Consider the following 24,155-nt stretch of genomic DNA (forward strand, 5'->3'; position numbering starts at 1 on the left):
TAACTGTTTGCCCTTTGAAGGCTGGTCAGACTGCAGGGGAGGGGAAGTGATCATTTTGGAAACAGCATCTTAAAATTTGTGACCCTAGTTCTACAAATGTTTAAGATACTTAGTGAGGGGTGAGTCTCTTTGTTTTCCCATCTTTGTACTTTTTTGTTGTGCTTGTCCTGGTGTTACCAGCATCAGCTTGGAGTTTTCCACCAACCATGGGCGCTCCTGGTCCCTCCTCCACACTGAGTGTTTGCCCGAGATCTGTGCTGGGCCCCACCTCCCGCATAGTACGATCTACTCCTCCGAAAACTATAGCGGGTGAGTACATTCTCCCTGAACCGGGAGACTTGAATCCATGTTGTGACTCAAAATCCAGGAGTAAACCTGAGATTCTACCCTTTCGTAATAGGTAAGGAAGCTGCCTTCTCATTTTCAGGTGATGTAGGAAGGATCTCACTTAGGAAAAAAAGCGTGGGCGGGGACAATAACTTCAGTAAATCTGATGCAAGATTACAAATTACAGGGTCACTTATTCTATATGTACTTGGCTTTTATATTTTGGATATATAAATTTAAATTCTGTATCATGATTGCATGTTTATTGCCAAAAAAGCTTCTTGCCAAAATACTTAGGGAAAGATGTAGCACAGAGAGGTAGAGGAAAGTGAAGCTGTGGGTTCAAGCCTGGTTTTGCCGTCTCCTTGAGGAATGATATTTACTCTCTCACTTTCCCCTTCTAAATTAAGGACAATGGTACACCCCCTTTGAGGGCTGTTTAGAGAATTAAAGATGACTGTGCAAAACACCTTCCACCTTACAGAATAAGCACTGGATAAACTCGCAAAATTAAGTTGAGAATGATTTTCTTCCTTAGCCTCTCTTGAAATGTGCACAGGACCAGGGAGAGCAGAAAGCAGAAGCCCCATGTCGGCCCAGATGCGTATCGTAGACTAATATGTAAGGTCTGAGTATTGACGTAAAAATTCCTAAAAAGAATGTCTAAAAACAAAGAAAATATCACTTGCTATTAAGAACAAACCCATTACTCCAGTGCAATATAGGTGTTTTTAGAAGCTCTGTGTCTGTCAGAGAACAACAAACTCACTCCACAGGTGCAGTTGAAGAGATTATTACGAAACTTTAGTGCTGCCCCAAGCATCCGGGAACTAGAACATCAAAGGCACGTAAAAGAGGTTCAAAAGATGAGAATGTAGTTGTGAAGCTGTCTTGTGCTAAATTTCTTGCAGGTGGAACCGCATAACGATTCCCCTTCCTAACGCAGCGCTAACCAGGGACACCAGAATTCGCTGGAGACAAACGGGACCAATCCTTGGAAACATGTGGGCAATTGATAATGGTTAGTTTACGCCTGTCATAATCACATGCCATTGATGCAGAGTCTTCCTGTGCTTTTGTTCACTGGCACAGACTTAATCACATTTCTAAGTCATGGTCTTGCGATTCATTAAACGCCCTTTCTTCTCTTTCTCCTTTGCATTCCGTTAGAAGCCCAGGGATGCACAATCAGAAAAAAAAAAAAAAAAGGCAGCAACGTCAGCAATATTAGATGCCAGAATGTTTCAACACACATAATGTAGAAACGTGTAAAGCCCTGAAACGCAAATTCACAGCTGATGATGGGATATCCTAACATTTTCTTTGAATGTTTTACACAAAATTAACATAAACACTTCCCATACTGCATGTATTGAAATAAGACCCATTCTTCTCTTAGTAACTACTGCAACATCTGGAAGGCTTGTCGTTTAGATGCAGACACCACACATAAGGGAATATCATCTCTAAAATGAGACTTCCGAAACAAAAGTTAAACTTCCTTCTCAGAAAACAGTGTAAGAGGAAAATGCAGATATGCATAAAATATCCTATGTTATCCTCAGTTTTTAAGTGAATTGTTGATGGTTTTTGCGTGACTTTAAAGCCAGTATCACCTGGAGTGAGTGTACAGGAGAGAAGGTATTTTAAGTTACTGGGGTGAATGACCATAAATATCTTATATTTGTTATTAATAACCCACTCTGGTTTTTTAATAATTCTAATTATAGGCAGATTCATAGATTTCCTATTTTCAGAGTATATCATTTTGACTGAGAAGTTACACTACGAGGAAGTAGAAAGGGAGGGAGAGCGACAAAATGTCAATACTTAAGCGAATTTAGCATAGCCACTGACTTTGTTCAATTTTATAAAGTTGGATACATCATTGTTTCATGCTGACTTCCGTGTTTTAATAATGTTTCTGCTATTTTTACGAAAGACTTTATTGGAGAGGGAGAGAGAGCATGAGCAGGGAAGGGGGAGATGGAGCAGAGCAGGAGAGAGGGGGACAAGCAGACTCCAAGCTGAGTCTGGAGCCTGATGGGGGGGCTCAATCTCACCACCCCAAGATCAATGATACCAGCTGAAACCAAGAGTCGGACACCCAACTGACTGAGCAATCTACCCAGGCAACCCAATATATTTGCTATTTTTAAATAATAAAAAAATTGATACACTTTTAATGAAATACATTCTTGAAACTCAGGAATAGTTTCAGGCAAGATAATTTACTGGTAAGCCAATGTAAACTCTTTAAGCAGTCTGTATTCAGAGAAGACCAATAAAAGCCCCAGACTTCAGAGACCACATAAGTTAACATAGTACATTTAACATAGTGCATTTGCAAAACCATCTAAAAATTAATCTGGGGCGCCTGAGTGGCTCAGGGGGTTAAGCCTTTGCCTTCGGCTCAGGTCATGGTCTCAGCGTCTTGGGATCGAGCCCTGCATCGGGCTCTCTGCTCAGCTGGGAGCCTGCTTCTCTCTCTGTCTCTGCCTGCCTCTCTACCTACTTGTGATCTCTCTCTCTCTGTCAAATAAATAAATAAAATCTTTTAAAAAATAAATAAAAATTAATTTGGTAAAATGGACTTCCTCCATTGGTAAAATATTTTGCATAGCATTTGAGTTACAACACCTGTTAATTAGCTATGGGGAATAAGTATGTGTGCCTCTGGGTAGTAGGATATGGGTGACTTTTCCCCTGCTGACGTACTTTTCAGGAGTCCTATGATGAACTTATGTTACTTTGATAATAACAAAAGAAATTTAAAAAAACCTATAATAATGCAAATGAGGAAATTAAGAGTGCTATGAAGCACATACAAGCCTATGAAAAGAATATCTAAATTTCCTGAGGAAAGCTATTACATGATTCCAAGTCAGAATGTATCCCACCATCGTGTTGTGAATCGAATGAGAAAAGGTAAGAATATAGGGAATGCGCATGGTTAGCAGTGAAGGTCAAATGCAAAACAGGGGGCAGAATCTCCTCAATTCTGTTATCATCCTACATTACAAAAACAAGACCTGCTCTCTGGCTTCTTCACGAGACAAAGAAAGGACACACGCTTAGTCCTTCCCAAGAGAAATGTGTGCCAGCTTGCCAAAGAACACTTCTGAAATCTCTCCCACTTCTCTATGGAATTCTAAATCATGTCAAGGAAAATAAACAGAGAGAAAAAAACAGGTCAATATCCTACTTCTGTTAGGAATGTTTTTCCTGCTAGTGTGTACAGGAAGTATTTTTGGAATCATCCTGAAGTTCTTAGCAAAATGGAAAATCCTAGGGCAAAGTATGTTTGTTATCACTTTTTAATTTTTTCGACTTGATTAAATTAATAATAGTGATAAAAACAAATTTGTCCTTTCCATACTCTTAGGAAAAAGGGTCTATAGACTTTCTCATGCCGTGAATCCCAATGACCCCATCATTAGTGGTGAGGAATGACAAGATTCTTAACTGCAATATTTTCATTGACTTGGAAAATCTTGTTTTATTGTTGAAATTTTTTTTACAATGGAAGCTTTTTGAACTATGACATGGGTGCATTCTAGGGCAGCCCTCCAGAGTGATCCCACAAAATGGAATGAACCATTTATAGGACTTGGAATAAATCCTACTGCAGCCATAAAATCAAATGTGCTGGGAAAATAATCCATAAGCTTTACCAGGCTAAAAAATAATGAAGCCCTTTCCTGATGTCTCAGTACTGGTGCTGTCCAGTAGGGGCCAACAAGGCAGATGGCACAGGAAGAATTCTTGACCCCAGTGTTATGGTGATCATAACCATATGGTACCAGACAGCAAGCTAAGCATGAACATTTCTTTTGCTCTTTCCTCCAAGGAAAAGAGGAAAATATCCCATTTTAAAGAATAGGAACACTGAGACTTAGACTGGATAAATCACTTATCCAGAGTTTTCCAGGTGAAGAAGGAATTTGAATCTAGGGTTATTTGACACCTGAAATCCATAACTTTAACCACTCAGCCTGCTATCTGATCTCCTCCTCAACCATCAGCTTCCTTCAGCAAGAGTTGTTCCTGCCTGCTTTGTGTCACACTTGAATTAATTGGCTCTAGAGAACAAGTATTTGTAGGAGCATTATCCACAGGGAAATTTATTTTTAAATGAAATCATTTGACTATTTTGACATGATCACATGATCCCAAGACAGAAAAAATGATCATGGAATGCAAATTTGTTTGTGCCTGAAATTGAATATGTGAGTCTTAACAACCATTGCATCTCTAATTCCTCATTGGTTTAGTTCCATTTTTGTACTTTTCAGTGTGTTACTCATTGTACTGGTTGGTTATCAAGAGGCCTAATATCTTTAAATGTATTTGAGTCTATTTATCTCAGAACCTACCATTCAACCACTGGGAACCCTTTTCTTGGCATTCCAAAGATTAGAATTGAGGTTTTTAATATCATTATCAGTCAGTCCCATTGTTTAGAAAAAACCTGCATTTCAGAGACGACTTGATGCACAACAACAGATTTTTAACTCCCTATTTCAGGAAGATTGGATTTATTTTTAGAAAGATATGCATCAATCACCTGCAATGTGTTAGAGATTTTCCCCAGATAAGAATGGAAGTTGTGATTTTTAAATTTAATTATAACATCTCCTTTTAGTGATATATCAAACTGATCCTTTGCAAATTCTTTATTTCTACCTAAAAAATATGAAACTTTATGGAGTGCCTGAGTGGCTCAGTGTGTTAAAGCCTCTGCCTTCGGCTCAGGTCATGATCCCAAGGACCTGGGATCGAACCCCACATCGTGCTCTCTGCTCGGCAGGGAGCCTGCTTCCTCTTTTCTCTCTGCCTGCCTCTCTGCCTACTTGTGATCTCTCTCTCTGTGTCAAATAAATAAATAAAATTTTTTTAAAAAATGAAACTTTAAAGAAAGTTTAAGTCAGAAGCATAGTATTCTGCCTGAAATCATTTTAGCTGAAGAGACTCCATTAAGGAACCCAAATCATATGTTCCTACCTATTTTTGCTATGAGACATTAAAATCTTGAAAGAATTAAGTTAAAACATTTCCAGCAGATTTGTAGCTAAGCATGTACCTTGTCACACAGCACTCTATATGTCTCCCTGTTTTCCTGTGCACAACATGCATATAATGGGCTCAATTTTATGGGTATCACTGCACAAAATTGATTGACATGCTTATGTTGTTCTTGATTTTTCCAATTGGTTTTGGCCCTTTTTTTTCACATGCTGTCTTTTGCTCTGCCTGCAGTTTATATTGGTCCATCGTGTCTCAAATTCTGTTCTGGCCGAGGACAGTGTACTCGACATGGTTGCAAGTAAGCATTTTTTAAAATAATAATTATACTTCTTTTTATTTTAATATGTACTTTATCTATTGTGGCCACAAGTCATTTTAACTTGTTTTGATTTCCTTTTTAGGCTTTTGAGGTCTTTTCAAGACCAAACTAGGATGTTCCAAAGGGAATTTAAACATAGTAGAATATTAAGTGTCTTTTGTAGGTGGAAGTTGATGAATAAATAACCTTTCTATGAAGCTAAATTGTGAACAAAATTTAGCATACCTCATATAAATTTGTGAACAAATTTGAATTCTTCATAGTTTGATGACTGCCTTTTCTGTCTTTGGTTACGTTCTTCAGTATACCGTTTTTCCATAAACTTGTTCTAGTGTTCTTGAAGCATATTTTAATTCCTACCATGCTTCATAAATGAATTATGCAAATCAGCACTGACTGAGGCTAAAGGATACTAGAATGAGCCAAATTTAGCAGATTTGGTAAGAAAAGTCATCTTTAAATATAATTTTGCAGTCTTGCTTACTTTCAAAAATCACTTCAGTCTTCAAAATGATATAGGAATTATTTTACATAATGATGTTGAATATGAAATCTGAAATCATATATAAATAGTTAACATTTAGTTACCACTGAAGCATTCTGTTATGTTTATAATGAGAATGGTATCCATATGTACTATGTCATTCCCTCATTAATATTTAATTATAAAAATATCCTGGAAATTCCCGAAACCACAATCTTTGTTATACAGACAAGTTTTCAACCACTGTTCATCTAGTCTGTCTCTTCTTGTCCTCCAAAGAAAGAAAGTAATAATTAATTAATGGAGAACTCATAAAAGAGATTTCTACTTGATCATTAGGAAATTATATGAGGCAAGACACTTGTCAGCACTGACATTAGAGTGTCATGTTCACTTTTTAACTATATTGCAATGAATTTAATTAACAAAAAAACCTCTGCACAATAGAAATATTTGAGAAAGTATTAAGGAATTGAAAAGTTCCTATTCATATTTCAAAACTGAATATGCATCTCTCCACCTTTCAATAAAACTCCCCAAAACACTGACTCATTGGGTCTCTGCTGCCTTAGCTTGTGCTTTCTTCAAGTTGTCCTCTTCATCTGTCATCCCTAACCAGGCCATCCCCTCATTTAGTGCATTTCTCAAATAAAATTAACACAAGAACACCAGACATCTGTGTAATTCCCGAAGTTGTCCTGAAAAGTTTTGAAAACAAATTATCTAAAATGACAGATGCTTTTATTAATGAAAATAGAAAGTGCTATTTCTAAAAGACTCATCTGTAATTAGAATAGTTATACTTCATCCTTCGTTTTTTTGTGTACAGTCTCCCTGTTAGCATTTGGTGGGCTTATTAAGGCAAGCATCTGTGTCACTAATAATGGAGGCAAACAGAAGTCTGAATAGCAGTTCTATGCCTTTGGGCATTGTTCTTTTTTGACACTGTACATTATCTTGAATGATCATTGCCTTTTCCTCCTACTGAGGTTTTGCAGAATATTTTCACCAGTTGGAACTTGAGTTTTCTTCCCTGTTTCTGACAATATTTTATGTAATAGTCATCGGTTTTGTTCATTAGTGACTGTGCTAAATGTTTGGCTACTACATCCTTTTCCAGCAATATGTGACTTGTCAAGTATGAGCAAGACACCATAGAAAAGACATTTATACTCAGTACAATTTATTTCTTTTAAACGGATCCTTGAATTTGGAGCCTTGAAGCTTTGTTTCTCTTCCCGCTTTGCTCCCCTCATCACTGCTGTTATTGGCTGCCAGGATTCTGCCTCTCCTGCTGCTTAACACTTTCTTGCCTGTGTATAATCCCCAGGCCTGGGTTTCTAAACTGGTTTTTAAAATGGTTTCTAAACCATTCTTTATCCTGATAAGCCCACCCCTGTTAGAGGTACTAGTGAGAAGGGCAAAAAGCATTAGAAACTTTCCTGCCTGGGTATCTTCCACATAGCTCAACCCTGGGGCCTTTTCTCCTGACACACAAGCTGACCATAATGCTACATTCAAGGTTGGGTAGATGAACCAGCAGGGGATATTTCTGGAGTCAGGAGAGCCTTGGGCCATTCTTGGAATCTCCCGACTGTGTTACCTTACTGTTCTGCTGCGGAACAAAGGCTGCAAGTGTACTTTAAGTGTATGAATGAAATCTTCATCAGCATTTTATCCCAATTATATAACTTTCGATTAAAAGTACACTTTCAAAACCATTACATGGGAACAGACTCCAACAGGAGTCATCTCTAAATGATCACGAATGTGTCCCAATCACTGGTTCTAAGAAGATACATTTAAGAGACACAGAAATGCATTCTCCCTGAAATACATGCCTTGTTGGGGGACCCTGATTCCAGTGTGTGGCCATGGAAAACCACATTCAGTTTTCAAATGTCAAAATGTGTCCTCCTTAGCTAAGTTTTTATCCTTTTTGGAAACTACTTGGCTATTTACCTTCTAAGTCGGTGAGATAACGTGTGAAAGAAGTCAACGGTCTGAGGCTTATTTACATGCTCCATAAATACGGGTTTCTTCCCCGCTCCCATCCCTAATGCCCAACAACCTCCAGACTTCATGCTGCAGTAGTTTCTGGCATTTTAGGGTCCAACTTCCGTGATAATATGATAGTGACTATAGCCCTTCTCCCCATAATATCCATAATATCCAAGATACATATAATTTGGCATTTGTTCATCCACTCTGTGGACTCTCTGTGAGGCCACCATAGATCCAGTGTCAGCACTAACACTAAAGAAAGTGGTTCGGAGAAAGGGGCGCCTGGGTGGCTCACTGGGTTAAAGCCTCTGCCTTCAGCTCATGTCATGATCCCAGGGATCGAGCCCCACATCAGTCTCTCTGCTCAGTAGGGAACCTGCTTCCCCTCCTCTCTCTCTGCCCGCCTTCTGCCTACTTGTGATCTCTGTCAAATAAACAAATTAAATCTTTTTAAAAAAAAGTAGTTCAGAGTTATACCATAATATTACTTTTTTGGTACTTCGTGGCTCTCTAAAATGCTTGTTTCAGATTTTAGGAGGTTTTGAATGCTTTGATGAAAACCCATCTCCCCATCCCCAAAAGACACCAATTTAATTTTATAATTTTACATGAAATAAATTTATAATTTTACATAGTATAGATAGTGAAAAAGAAATAGTGCAGTAAAAAAAAAATCTAATATTAATTTCCAATGAGTAAATGCCTTAAAATATAAGAAGTTTGTGATGTTCAACTATGGACTTATCCGTGGTGAATTTTCTAATATAAATACAGCAGGAGGCAAGTTGTTGTATGGAGTTTGTTGTGTTTTGTTTTTGTTTTTCCTGAAGCACTACTAATTTGGGATTCCACTGTGAGCAGCACAGTTCTGCTAAGAGCACCTATCCGGGTCAAGGTGTTTACATTCCCTTTATAGTGTCAATCTAAGTTTGAAATAAAAATAGATTTATTTTCCAATCTTCCCCAAGTATTTCCAATAATTTCTATCACAAGCATAATACATATTTTTATATTTGTTCTTAGAGGAAATTTATTCTAGATATCTCTGGAAGAATTTTATTGATGTTTCTTTTACAAATTTAATTAACATCATTGTGTATAAAGTTATATACATAATAATATGATTTTTACAAAGATTTTAAACTAGAAAGTGCACAAATGTAGATACAGATAAATCACTGGCCTTGGTTAAGGTTGAGTGCTGAATTATTGTTTTAATCAACAGCTTTTTATATCAGGGTTGTGCAAAGACTATATTTTTCTGGAATATTTGCAGTCAGTTACCCTTATCAAGTCTTCAGATTCATTGTTTTCCAAGACTAATGAGCCTCACTTACCATTCAGTCAAATCCTGGCCCCTGGACCTCCTCCTCTCTGAATTAGATTCAAGGATCTCTGGAAGGACCAACAGCTTACAGTTTTATTTTATGGTCTCTCTTTCAGGTGTGACCCTGGATTTTCTGGCCCTGCTTGTGAGATGGCTTCCCAGACATTCCCAATGTTTATTTCTGAAAGCTTTGGCAGTTCCAGGCTCTCCTCTTACCATAACTTTTACTCTATCCGTGGTGCTGAAGTCAGCTTTGGTTGTGGTGTCTTGGCCAGTGGGAAGGCCCTGGTTTTCAACAAAGATGGGAGGCGTCAGCTGATTACATCGTTCCTTGATAGCTCACAATCCAGGTGAGTTAAGACAGGCTGGAACACATGTTGAAACCGGATGCTAATGATTGAATTTAGATCTCTTTATTTTCCATTTTTTTTCCTTTTTTGGCTGACATGTACATCTTCCAATTTTTAATGGAGAGGGAGTTCACAGTTAGTTTATACAGGGTTAATTTGCCCTAGTTTTTAATAAATTAAAAGGCCTACTGATGACTGATGAGGTTTTTAAACATAGGAACTGTTAACATCAAAACTGTGTTCTTAAGCCAAGGGTTAGTTAATTATTTATGTAGTTTTATTTATTGACAGCTTGCAGAGGATGATTAGATTGACTCTACATCTTCCCTTCCCCCAGTGCCTAATAAATAATGCAGTAAAGGAATGATTGGCATTTGAAGTGTACGTACACAAGTACATAGTGTGCAAGTATGTATAAACATACACTTGCATTTGTATGGGTATATCTGCCTGTAAACATGCATTGACCTCATCTTCTATACATATTCATACATCTCACAGTGAAATTACTTACATTTTATAAAAGGGAGATGAGTGGAAACATGCAGCTTTTGAGTAGTTTGTTAGGAATTCTTTAAAAGCCAAAATGAGCATTATGATTAAAAATGTTTATGCACATGCTAATTACAGACAATTCATGTCTAGGTTTCTCCAGTTCACACTGAGGCTGGGGAGCAAGTCCGTTCTGAGCACATGCAGAGCCCCCGACCAGCCTGGTGAAGGAGTTTTATTGCATTATTCGTATGATAATGGGATAACTTGGAAACTCTTGGAGCACTATTCCTATCTCAACTATCATGAGCCCAGGTACGTTGGAAAGCATTTGGAAAAATGGTTAGAGTGATTATCTCTTCCCTGGGAAAATCATCATTCAACTAGTGTAAGATTCAAGATATTTTCCCACTGAGGGATGATGAGGACGAAGATTGATGTGTATTGTAATAAAAAGCTAGCAAGTCACATTCTTCTATTTCATTTGTCCTACTGATTCTGATAAGCTGAAGAAATTTATTCTCGTATTTTGAGATGTATATCTAAGGGAAATATTTTGATGTCCAGGAAAGAGAAAAACACTTAACACTATAATTCTTATTCAACCCTACTGCAGCCTATTGGATGTGATTTTTATATAATACTAAATTATAAATGCTGTTAACAAGTATTTGTTATCAATATGTTATAATATGTTATAATAAATTACATGAGATGGTAATTAATAAAACCTGATAACCAGTATATATTTAAAATTTGCATGTAATATGATTATGTAATGATTATAGGTAAGTTTTTCTAGCCAGTATCAAGTCCCTGGCAAAAATGGAGTGTGAGGATTTACTTAAAGTCCTTTCTTCAGCCCACTTCTGTTTTTCTTTAGCTTATCCATTTCATAATCTATAGGTGCAATTGTGAGATTTAAGTCTTATTTGAAGCAGAGCCATCCTTTGAAGTCAGCAGAGTAGTAATCCCCATTAGTGGTACAATTTCAGAAATGTCCAAAAGTCCCGTTCTCTTCTAGAACACTATTTTATTTTATTTTATTTTATTTTATTTTATATATTTTTTCCAAATTTCATTGTTCCAAATTTTCCAAATTTCATCAGTTCCAAAATTCATTGTTTATGCACCACACCCAGTACTCCATGCAATACGTGCCCTCCATATTGGCCTGCTCACTGAAATTCTTTTTTTAAAGTTGCAGAAGAGGAGCATGAGAAAATTGAAATATCTTTAGAAGAGGTAACACTGGGGCATATTCCCAGTTAGTAAAGAACTGACACCATTTGCCTTTCTGGAAGTACATTTTGATCATGAGGGAATGTAAAAGAGAGTGAGGGCTTTGGGCTCTGAGGTTTGCACTGACACCAATGCAAAAAGACAGGGGCACCAATGATAGATTTTATATACCTAAAAATGTTGCCGACAGCAGTCCCTACATTTAGGTGTTTATAAGTAAATGAGAACTTTTCTTTTCATAGAAAATAAAATAGCATGTAACAGAGATAATAGTTAACAACTGTTATGAATTACAATTATTTACTTTATAAAATTTTTAAAACACACCAGATGTGAATATTTTCCCTATAAAGGTAAATGAAAGGCAAAGCTTAACTTTCTCATTCCATAGACACATATGACTACTAAAGAAACATTTCATAGACTCTCCATAATAAATATTAAAATAAAATTAAATGAAAATCATAATAATGATGAAAGCATGAAGAAAATATTATTGTCCTAAGTTAACTTGGCCTAAAACCCAATTTTTTCTAACAAGGATGGACAGCTCCAAAATTCAATAATCAATCTTTATCATGAAATTTAATTAATCTTTGTTGATATGAAAAATAATTACACATTTAATGTGCTATTGCAAAGGTGCATTTAATCTTGCCTGCCGTTTGACAGCAACATTTTTCTTCTACGCAGAATCAACATGGCTTTTCAGCACTAGGTATGTGCATAGCTTGAAAGATTAAGATCAAGTGGAGATTTTTTTAAAAAAGAGAACATGGTGGGAGGTATCAAGAACACTTTTATTTTCTACACATGTAACTCTGTCCATGAAACTCTTCCTCCATCTCCCTCTTTCTTAAAAATATTAATAAAAGGTGACATGGCAGAAGTAGAATTTGATATATTCTAAATTCTAAATTATATTTTATATGATAAATAATACAAACCATGTAAGTTCTTCATAGGAGACTTAAATATATCTTGATGCCTTTAGCCATTTGCTGTATTTTCTTCAGTATAAATTGCTGCTGGTAATTGATGCCAATCCCATATTGTCCCTTTCGGCCTTGGCTGTTCGAAAGTGAAGTATGATCCATAAATTAGAGATGCTAGTTAGCTAACCACTATTACTCCTCACCGATTTCAAACAATTTATTTGCCTCTGAGTCACTCAGTAAACAGAAGGACTCTGCTTGCAGTTCATAAAACACAAAGCCTGTACATTTATCTAAGCTGATCTTGTAATTCAGACTGACTAGAATGTCAAGAACTAACTGGTATTTCTAATGTAAAACTTGGTATCACTGCCAAAACTAAAATTATTCCAGATTTTTCTTAATTATAGGGCTTCTTTTTTGTTTGTTTGTTTTATTTATTTATTTGACAGAGATCACAAGTAGGCAGAGAGGCAGGCAGAGAGAGACAGGAGGAGGAAGCAGGTTCCCTGCTGAGCAGAGAGCCCGATGTGGGGCTCAATCCCAGGACCCTGAGATCATGACCCGAGCCGAAGGCAGAGGCATTAACCCACTAAGCCACCCAGGCGTAGGGCTTGTTTCTTATTCTAAAATTATTATAAAGCCTATTTTTATTTTAGTTTTGCTTTGATTATTGTCTGTGATGGCAAGACATGTCTGAGCTTAGTATCTGCCCCAAAAGGAAGATTGATAACAGAAAGTTGACCCAGTGCCTGGGTGGCTCAGTGGGTTAAAGCCTCTGCCTTCAGCTCAGGTCATGATCCCAGGGTCCTGGGATCGAGCCCCACATCAGGCTCTCTGCTCAGCGGGGAGCCTGTTTCCTCCTCTCTCGCTCTGCCTGCTTCTCTGCCTACTTCTGATCTCTGTCTGTCAAATAAATAAATAAAATCTTAAAAAAAAAAAAAAGAAAGAAAGTTGACCCAGGTCCCTGGGATATAGGAATATTCGGATCAGATGGTTCCATGGCCTTCCTGACCAGCCGCTGCAGTTTGCACAGAGCCATGGAAGCAGAGATTCTCACCCTACCTCAGATATGAAGTGAATGTCAAGGGCACGGGCTCTATAGCCATCCCTCCTAGATCCAGCTCTGGGCACTGGCACCTAAAAGCCGCTTAACAATTGGGAGAACATTTGATCTTTCTGTGCCTCAGTATTCGGATTTCTGTTCGGGTTTATGAACAATATGTACTTCATTTATGCAGCAAGAATTTGATGAGTTTTTGTTGTGTCCCAGACACTGTTCTAGATACTAAGATATAATATGAAAAACCAGAAAATGTCTCTGACTTTTGCCATAGGGCTATTATCCCAACTTCACAGACACAGAAGTTGAGTACCTTCCCTGCAGCTGCAAACTTATTAACTATTAGTTAATATGAACTACTAGCTAATAAAATTTATTAACTACTAGTTAATAAGTCAGTGAGAGTGGGGATTTTAATCTAAGAGTCTGATTACAGACCCCATAGTCTTAATGTCTCTGCCAAGGAACATACTGGTCATTTCAATATCTGTTATCACACACACACACATATATATGTGCTAAAATAAAGGAAATGAAGGAAAATAACCTTTGAAGTTGCCTGAGAAATTCTACTTTTCAGTTGTTATTTTTAAATTATATTTATTTTCATCAGAGAGAATAGTAACTGCTTCTAAAATTATTAATATGAGGGAAGGCTATAATTTTCTAGTAACGTGGTGGTCAAATTAAATTATTAATGTATGTTCTCATTATTGAGCCAGTTTAAATATAGTTCAATTATTTTATTTCTTTACATATTTGATATGTGTTAATATAAATAAACATACTTATTTGATTATTTAGTAAATACCTAGGAATTAAAGTGAATATTATTAAAATACTCAATTTAATTAAACTTTACTCCTCTAATAAATTCACATTGGTAAAAAAAATGAACAGACTTAAATTATTTAAAGCCATAAGTATTTAAAGGTATTTAAAAACCATAAATGTTATGGCTATGTCTTTTAATTTAAGCAGTGTTTTAAAATTTGTATTTCTGTATTTGAATATTGACTTTTGATTATTTAAAAAGTATGTTTTCTCACATTGCAAAAAAATTCTACCAGTTTTTTACTGGTAGTTTGTGTAATTAATAGTGATGAAAATCATGTTATTCTAACCCACATTTCCATATAAAAATTATTTAAAGAGAAAATAGATTATTATTTTTCAATAATTATTTAAAAATTACATTTCCAAGAAGTGATTTGACATTTTTTATGCAATAACTATGAGTAAATATAATACATATGTGAAAATCAATCTAATTTCTAATTGAATCCCACCATAGACATTGAAGTTTATAAATAATTTGTTTCTAAGTTATCCATCTAGTCACCTGCCTTAGGGAGCTTTCCTTTGCTCACTGAGAAAAAGACTTGGTCCCTTTAGCGTGTGTTTACTGCGAACACCTCTCCTGGTGCTTAATTGTACATTGATGGAGACAAATGTTCCATTTGCCATTTGCTTCATATCTCACCTTGTGTATGGATGTAAGCAGCATGGTCCTGTGATTTATGGAGCTCTCAAGCAGATGTCGTTGCGGTGGCAATTAATGTATGGTTCCTGCTGCTGTGTACAGTAATTGCTCCTGGAAATTAGATATTATTCTTAATTTTCTTCCCCATTTGTCACATCCAGGTTTGTTGTCATAGCCACCGTGACACAGCAAGTCCCCTCATACATTGGGCTAGACTCACAGGAGTTAGGAAGTGCCACAGTTCCAACCAGCCTCAGACTGTAATATATGGACCAAGATGCCCGTGATCCTTTTTCAGATGAAGACAGATCCTGCTACTTTGACAACTGGGTTTTATTGAGTTAGCTTTTCTGAAAGCAGATGAGTGAAAGCACTCACATTTTTGGATGTGTTTAGAGGACTTTGTTTGAGTCAGACAAGAAATTGGGAATCTCAGAAGAATGTGGATAATAGTGGGAGAACTATTTTTTCTAATGCTGTGCCACAGGGAAAAAAATACTCTGCTATGAATGTTTGTGTTTTAGGATATCAAAGTAATCAGAATTTTTACTTTTATTTTTTTTCTTCAGAATAATCTCTGTAGAGTTACCAGATGATGCAAGACAGTTTGGAATTCAGTTCAGATGGTGGCAACCGTATCATTCTTCCCAGGGAGAAGATGTGTGGGCCATTGATGAGATTATCATGACATCTGTCCTTTTCAACAGCATTAGCCTTGACTTTACCAATCTTGTGGAGGTTACTCAATCTCTGGGATTCTACCTTGGAAATGTTCAACCATACTGTGGCCATGACTGGACACTTTGGTAAGAATTTCATCTCTATTATTGTTATAATTTGCATTGAGGATTGGAACATAAGAATGATCTTCTAGGGGTGCCTGGGTGGCTCAGTGGGTTAAGCCGCTGCCTTCGGCTCAGGTCATGATCTCAGGGTCCTGGGATCGAGCCCCGCATCGGGCTCTCTGCTCAGCGGGGAGCCTGCTTCCTCCTCTCTCTTGCCTGCCTCTCTGACTGCTTGTGATCTCTCTCTGTCAAATAAATAAATAAAATCTAAAAAAAAAAAAAAAGAATGATCTTCTAATCCACCCAGCACTTAGTCATTTGCTGACAAATATTTACTGAATACGAACCACTTCAAAAGTCATTATTATGTCTACAAGTAAGGTATCTTGGAAAGGAGGACTGAAAGCAAAATATTGATAGATTTAAATAAGTATAAATTTCACCATAGTTATTAATCTCAAATTTTTATTTCCCACTGTTACATATAAAAACCCTCTTCCAAAAGTGTTAGTAACTAAAGTGACTAACACATTGTCCCTTCGTGGAGGCCCACCATGACCATGGTGAAATGTGAGATCACTCTTATGACTATTTTAATAAAATTTGTCATAACTAGTTCTATTTTCATGCTATCTCACATAAAGCCCAGGAAGTTTTTTAATCCCTTATTTATTGATGAGGATCTCCTTTCAAACCCATCATATCGGGTAATACTGGACCACTCACCCATACAGTTAATGTTGTAGGGGTTTCAAGGGTGTGGACTATCCTAGTCAACATATTTTCCATCTTAGATTTATCATCAAATGCAAACTTAATTATACATTAAACAGTAATAAATATAATAAATAGGAAATAAATAATTAAAGACCATGATTAGGACTTTAAGAACATCAGCAGAATGAGGTTCAGTGATTAACTGGCATCAGGAGGTGGATACTTTGGGTAGGAAGGAGGAGGAGGCTATGTCCAGGGAATTCAGATGGTGGATGTGATAAATTCCACCGATGAGAACGTAGCAGTAAAAAGAAATTCCAGCCACATGAAGATCTGAAAGAAGACCATTCCAACCGCAGGAAAATTTGCAGTACAAAACTCCAGGAGGGAGACTGACCATGGCATATTCTAGGACCAGGAAGCCCAGGGAGGGAGGGAGTGGATGTCAGGAACAGAAGCCAAGAGTTGTGTAGAGGCCAGACCACATAGGACTTCTAGGCCCAGTGACTCTAGATTAAAACTCAGGTCTGCATCATTCCAAAACCCACAGCCTTCAGCAATGTACATACTGTCCCTCTCTGGGTTCCTCTAGGGCTTTAAACATGATTGAGGAATAATTTTCTCAGAGAGTTTTACTTTCTATGGAGTCATGGTCAGACCAATTTAATTTCTCCCGATGAATCTCACCGAAAGCTATTCACTGCAGTGGTCTCCAGAGAACATACCATAAATGACCCATCAGTGGCCTTATCATAATTAGAGGCAAATTTTACACACCATTGCACAGAAAATTACCTTTGATGGGAATGATGCATGGACATCGCATCGCACACACAGCAGGCTAACAGTCTAGCGTCAAAATGACAGCTAATGGAATGGAAGTATGGCCGGTCACTTTTGCTGCAAGCACTGTTGAACTAGATAGAATGAAATTTCTATATGGGAGAGTGTGAAAGGTTATATTGTGTGATTTTTATTTGATAGCCTCAGATGCTTGTTTTTATGGACATTCATTCTTAGTCCTCGAGCCTTCAAAGACAAAGGGGTGAGGTGAAGTAAGAAGATGCAAAGATGTAAACCAAAATGAGATTTCTTAGATTTATATGCTTTGGAAAATTTAAATTGACCTGAATTAATAGTAACGCAAATTAGTCATATACCATAAGCCATATCCCCCAAGATTTGTATAGTAGATTCTTTTCCCCAGCACTTTTAATGCAACAAAGAGTCATATCATGAATGCAAGTCCTGTATCATGTTTATTTTCATAAATAGTTAACATCTGCTCAAATAAACTCCAAAGTTGCTGAGCATTTTAATTTAACACTCGGGTTGAATGCATGATAACAGCAGTTTAATTTGTGTGCTTTGATCAAAACCCTAAGAACAATATCCTTTCACTTGAGTCTGATGAATATTCTTAACCCACCACTGCTTTAATTGGTGGAGATACATTTACTTTGTGAAAATACAATCAGAGTAATTATAGAAAACCATAAGAAAATATAAATAATTGTACAATCCCCATGGGCACCTTAAGCAGCCCCGTGGGAGTTTTATTAACAACCACGTGTGAGCAATCAGATTTGACTTTCTGATCTCCTCGGAAACTAAAAGGAGTTGTCTTGGTTATGAAACAACAGAGTATCCTCTGGCGGTGATAATGAGACTAGAGAAATACATTAACCACTTTAATAAGGACATGAAAAATTCTCGCTGCTCATTAAAATGAAACAATATGGAAGATCTCAAACTGTTCCCATTTTCTTAGCCAGTGAGTCATAATAAAACCCCTTTTAATGACAGTTTTCTCTCTGCTGCTGTTGAGGAATATATTGTTCACGTTCAACGAGACCTCACTTTGGCAATGTTTTTCAGAAATACTAGTTACAGTACTGAAATTCAAGTGGTGGTATTACAAACTATTTATCCTAATACCTAGTCCAAGATAAGTTGTTATTTTTTTTTTTTACGTAAAACCTTTGAAGCATATTATCTTATTAAACATTCTTTGAACATGTTCAAGTATGTCCCCTCTGCCCTTCAATGACCTCGTTCCTCTCGGGGGAAATTTTGAAATGTATACATGTTCTCTACAAATGGCTGGTGTTAAATTAATTATTGTTGGCCTTTCCCAGCTGTGAGTTCATTTGGTTCTCGTTTTCTAACTCATGACTTTCCATGTGCATGGATTGTGGCTGCTGAGTGTTCTCCAGGGAGAACTTGGACAATTGCTTTTTCATTAGAAGAATTAGAGTCAATATGCTATAAATCACTTTACAGTGTGTCATCATAAAGCACTTTTTCCACAGAGAAATGAATTGCTGTTAATTATTTGTAGTACTTTCCTTTATTCCATGCACAGTATCTGAATCACAACTTTATCTGCTTTATGTTCTAAAAATAGCCTTTAAAACTTCCTTTATATATTTTAAGATCACTAAGGGAATAATTTTAGTTGAGGTTTATTAAAGATTATCTGACTAATACTATTAGTGATAACACTAAGGGACATTGACATTCGTCTGTCTTATCTAATAGACTAGTGAGGTATACAGGTAGTAAGGACAGTGCTGTCTATATATATAAGATTTTGATTTCAAAATGTATATAACTGTGAGGGATGGTTGTTATAGCATGTTAGAATTGGCATTTGGTTTTAGTAGCAGACATAAGGAGTTTTCCAGATAAGCAAAAGCTGATGGAGTTCAGGGCACCTGCCTGGCTCAGTCAGTAGAGCAAGTGACTCTTGATCTCAGGGTCATGAGTTCAAATGCCATGTTAGGTGTGGAGCCTACTTTAAAAAAAAAAGAAAAGAAAAGGCTGAAGGAACTCAGCACTGCTAGGCAGGCCTTATAGGGAACTTTGAAACCTGAAACAGTAGGGCACTAACTAGTAACAGAAAAAAATTTGAAAGTATAAACCTCCCTGGCAAATGTAGATATATGGTTAAATTCAGAATACTCCAATGTTGTAATGATGGAAGCTAAATTACTTATAAATTTAGTGTGAAGATTAAAAGACAAAAGTAGTAAAAATAACTCTAATTACAATAATTTGTTAATGGATACACAAGATAAAAAGATATAAATTATAACATCAAAAACATAAAATGTGGGTTAAGGGGCTAAAAATGTGGAGCTTTATAGTATCCATTCAAACTTGAGTTATCAGCTTCAAATAGACTGTTACAAATATAAGGTATTTTATATAAGCCTATAGTGCCAACAAAGCAAAAACCTATAGTACATACACAAAAGATAAAGAGAAAGGAATCTAAGCATATTGCTACAGAAAATTATCAAATCACAAAGGAAAAGAGCAAGCGAAACAACAAATGAATTAAAAACAGCCAAAAATCAATTAACAAACACCAATAGTCACCTTAAATGTAAATGGACTAAGTGCTCCAATCAAATGGCATTGAGTGGCTGAATGAATTAAAAAAAATAAGACCCAAATACATGCTGCCTACAAGAGACTCAGCTTAGCTTTAAGACCATATAGAGGCTGAAAGTGAAAGGATGGAAAAGATATTCCATACAATTGGAAGCCAGAAGAGAGCAGCGTTAATTAAGCTTATATTAGACAAAATACACTTTAGGGAAAAAGCATAATAAGAGACAAAGAAGGTCACTATATAATGGTAAAGGAGTCAATCCAACAAATGGATACAACACTATGCCCAACATAGGAGGACCCAAATATATAAAGCAAAAAGTAACAGACCTGAAGGAAGAAATAGACAACAATGCAATAATAATAGACTTCAGTAACCCACTTTCAATAATGGATAGAGCATCCAGACAGAATATCAGTAAGAAAACGTTGAACTTAAAGGTTACATTAGATTAGCTGGACTTAACAGATATTTACAGGGTATTCTATCCCATGCAAAGAATACATATTCTTATCAAGCACACATGAAGTGTTCTTCAGAATAGATCATATGTTAAGACACAAAACAGGTCTTCAAATTTTTAAGATGACTGAAATCTTATCAAGCAACTTTTTAAAAACTACCAGAATGATATGACATTAGAAATCAACTATAAGGAGAAAATTTTAAATTTCATAAATGTGAAGATTAGACAATCAATGCATCAAGAAAGTCAAAAGAAAAATCAAAAAATAATTTGAGACAAATGAAAATAGAAGTAGAGCATACCAAAATGTATGGGATGCAGTAAAAAGAAGTTTCATAACAACAAATGCCTACATTAAGAAACAAGAGGGGCACCTGGGTGGCTCAGTGGGTTAAGCCTCTGCCTTCGGCTTAGGTCATGATTCCAGGGTCCTGGGATCAAGCCCCACATCGGGCTCTCTGCTCAGCAGGGACCCTGCTTCCCCCCACCCCCGCCTGCCTCTCTGCCTACTTGTGGTCTCTGTCAAATAAATAAATGAAATCTTTAAAAAAAAAAAAAAAGTTGTGTTCGTTAAAAAAAAAAAAAAGGAAACAAGAAAGATCTCAAATAAACAACCTAACTTATACTTCAAAGAAGTAGATAAAAAAGAAAAACTAAGCCCAAAGTTAGCAGAATGAAGGAAATAACAATCAGAGCAGAAATAAATGAAATAGATATTAAAAAGTAGAAAGGTCAATTAATGAAAGAGTGAGGGTTTTTTGGTTAAGATTTTATTTATTTGAGAGCATGACCGAGGGGAGGGGGAAGAGGAATAAGCAGACTCCCTGCTGAGCAGGGAGCCCAATGCAGGGTCCTGGGGTCATGACCTGAGCCAAAAGCAGACCTTTAACTGACTGAGATTAACTGACTGAGCCACCGAGGTACCTCATAAGAGTGGATTGCTGGAGTAAAAAAGATAGCAAATCTTTAGCTAGACTCACAAAAATAAATAAATAGTAATAAATAAATAAGACTCAAACTCAGAAATGAAAGAGAAGTTAGACCTGATACCACAGAAATACAAAGGATTGTAAGAGAACTGTGAACAATTATATACCAATAAATTAGACAACCCAGAAGAAATGGGTAAATTCCTATAAACATACAGCCTACCAAAACTAAATCCTCAACACAATATTAGCAAACTGAATTCAACAATACATTAAAAGGATCGAACATCATGATTATGTGAGATTTATTCCAAGGATGTAAGGTTGATTCCACATGTGCAAATCAATCAGTGTGATATACCACAAACAAAATTAAGGATGAAATAGATACAAAATATATATACAAAATATATCTCAATAGTTACAAAAAAAGCATTTGGCAAAATTCAGCAGGCTTTATGATAAAAACTCTCAACAAATTGGGTATATGTGGAGTATACCACAACATAATAAAGGTCACATATGTAAAGCCCACAGCTGTTATCATACTTAATGGTGAGAGCTGAAACTTTTCCTCTAATATCAGTAACCAGACAAGGATGCCCACCCCACCTTCATGAACCATAGTACTAGAAGTCCTAGTGGGAGCAATTAAGCAATAAAAAGAAATAAAAGTCTCTAAATCAGAAAGGAAGAAGTAAAATTGTCTCTATTTACAGGTGACATGATATATATAGAAAACTTTAAAGCCATCACCAATAAACTGTAAGAACTGGTAATCAAATTCAGTAATAATGCAGGATATAAAATCAATATAGAAAAAAATCAAATATTTATACATTAAAAATGAACTATCAGAAAAAAAAAGTTAAGAAAACAGTCCCATTGATGCCCTTCAATGGACGAATGGATAAGGAAGATGTGGTCCATATACACTATGGAGTATTATGCCTCCATCAGAAAGGATGAATACCCAACTTTTGTAGCAACATGGACGGGACTGGAAGAGATTATGCTGAGTGAAATAAGTCAAGCAGAGAGAGTCAATTATCATATGGTTTCACTTATTTGTGGAGCATAACAAATAACACGGAGGACAAAGGGAGATGGAGAGGAGAAGGGAGTTGAGGGAAATTGGAAGGGGAGATGAACCATGAGAGACTATGGACTCTGAAAAACAATCTGAGGGTTTTGAAGGGGCAGGGAGTGGGAGGTTGGGGGAGCCAGTTGGTGGGTATTAGAGAGGGCACGGATTGCATGGAGCACTGGGTGTGGTGCAAAAACAATGAATACTGTTACGCTGAAAAGAAATTAAAAAATAAAAAATAAAAATAAGAAAGAAAGAAAGAAAGAAAGAAAAGAAAGAAAACAGTCCCATTGACAATTACATCAAAAGAACAAAATACCTAGGAACAAATTTAACTAAGGAGGTGAAAGACCTATACATTGAAATCAATAAGACAATGATGAAAGAAATTGTAGAAGACACAAAGGGGAACCTGGCTGACTCAGTTGATTAAGCATCTACCTTCAGCTCAGGTCATGATATCAAGGGTCCTGGGATCAAACCCCACATGGGGCTTCCTGCTCAGTGAGGAGCCTGCTTCTCCCTCTCCTCTCTGCTTGTGCTCTCTCTCTCACTATCTGTCTCTCTCTCTCAAATAAATAAATAAAATCTTTTAAAAGACACAAACAAATACAAAGATATTCTATGTTCATGGATTGAAAGAATTAATATTTAAATGCTCATTTAGTTGCTACTCAAAGCATTCTGCAGACTTAATGCAATCCCAGTTGAAATTCCAAAAGCATTTTGAATTTCACAGAACAAACAATCCTAAAATTTTTATGGAACCACAAAAGACCCAAAAAGCAATCTGAGCAGGAAAGCAATCTGAGCAATCTCAGTCATGAGAAGGAAGAACAAAACCGGAACCATTACACTTCCTGGTTTCAAACTACCTCACAAAGGTATAGTAATCAAAACAGTATGGTATTAGGATGAAAACAGAGACATAGATCTACAAAGAACAGAATTGAGAATTTAGAAATAAATGTCAAGAATGTCAACTCATTTTTGACAAAAGAGCCAATAATGTACAATGAGGAAAGGACAGTTTCTTCAGTAAATGGTATTTGGAAAACTGGACAGCCACATGCAAAAGAATGAAACTGGGCCACTATCTTATGCCATACATAAAGGTTTATTCAAAATATGAATCAAAAACTCAAACATAAAACCTGAAACCATAAAGCTCCTAGAAGAAAACATAGATGGTAAGCATCTTGACCTACAGTGATTTTTGGGGGGATATAATACCAATCAAAGGCAACAAAAGCAAAAATCAACAGGTCAGACCACATTAAACTAAAAAGTTTCTTCATAGCAAAGAAAACCATTAAGAAAATGGAAAGAATCTATGAAATGCAGGAAAATAATTGCAATTCATATATCCAATAGGGAGTTAATATCCAAAATGAATAAAGAACACGTACCACTCAATGGCAAAAACAAACAAATAATCTGATCAAAAATAGGCAGAAGATGTAAGTAGATACTTTTCCAAGGAACACATGGAAATGGTCAATGGATATGAAAAGGTGCACAGAATTACTAAGCATCAGAGAAATGCAAATGAAAACTACAATGAGATATTGCTTCACACCTGTTTGAATGGCTGTTATCAAAAAGACAAAAAATAAGTATTGGTGAGGATGTGGAGAAAAGGGAACCCTCATGCACTGTTGGTGGAAATGTAAATTGGCACAGCCACTGTGAAAAACAATATGGAGATTCTTCAAAA

At 36.4% G+C, this 24,155-nt stretch overlaps 1 protein-coding gene across 3 annotated transcripts in view; it reads left to right on the forward strand.

The window, feature by feature from the left end:
* RELN (reelin) overlaps positions 1-24,155 on the forward strand; it is a 518,586-nt gene that overhangs the window by 349,983 nt on the left and 144,448 nt on the right. For all 3 annotated transcript variants that reach the window (XM_047695315.1, XM_047695316.1, XM_047695317.1), the window contains exons 15-20: positions 181-309; positions 1,239-1,348; positions 5,587-5,653; positions 9,606-9,839; positions 10,485-10,646; positions 15,624-15,860. In XM_047695315.1, coding sequence (XP_047551271.1) covers positions 181-309; positions 1,239-1,348; positions 5,587-5,653; positions 9,606-9,839; positions 10,485-10,646; positions 15,624-15,860 — 939 coding nt within the window. The remainder of the gene's footprint in view (positions 1-180; positions 310-1,238; positions 1,349-5,586; positions 5,654-9,605; positions 9,840-10,484; positions 10,647-15,623; positions 15,861-24,155) is intronic.

This window comes from Lutra lutra, chromosome 11 (genome assembly GCF_902655055.1).
Source record: "Lutra lutra chromosome 11, mLutLut1.2, whole genome shotgun sequence".
NCBI lineage: Eukaryota > Metazoa > Chordata > Mammalia > Carnivora > Mustelidae > Lutra > Lutra lutra.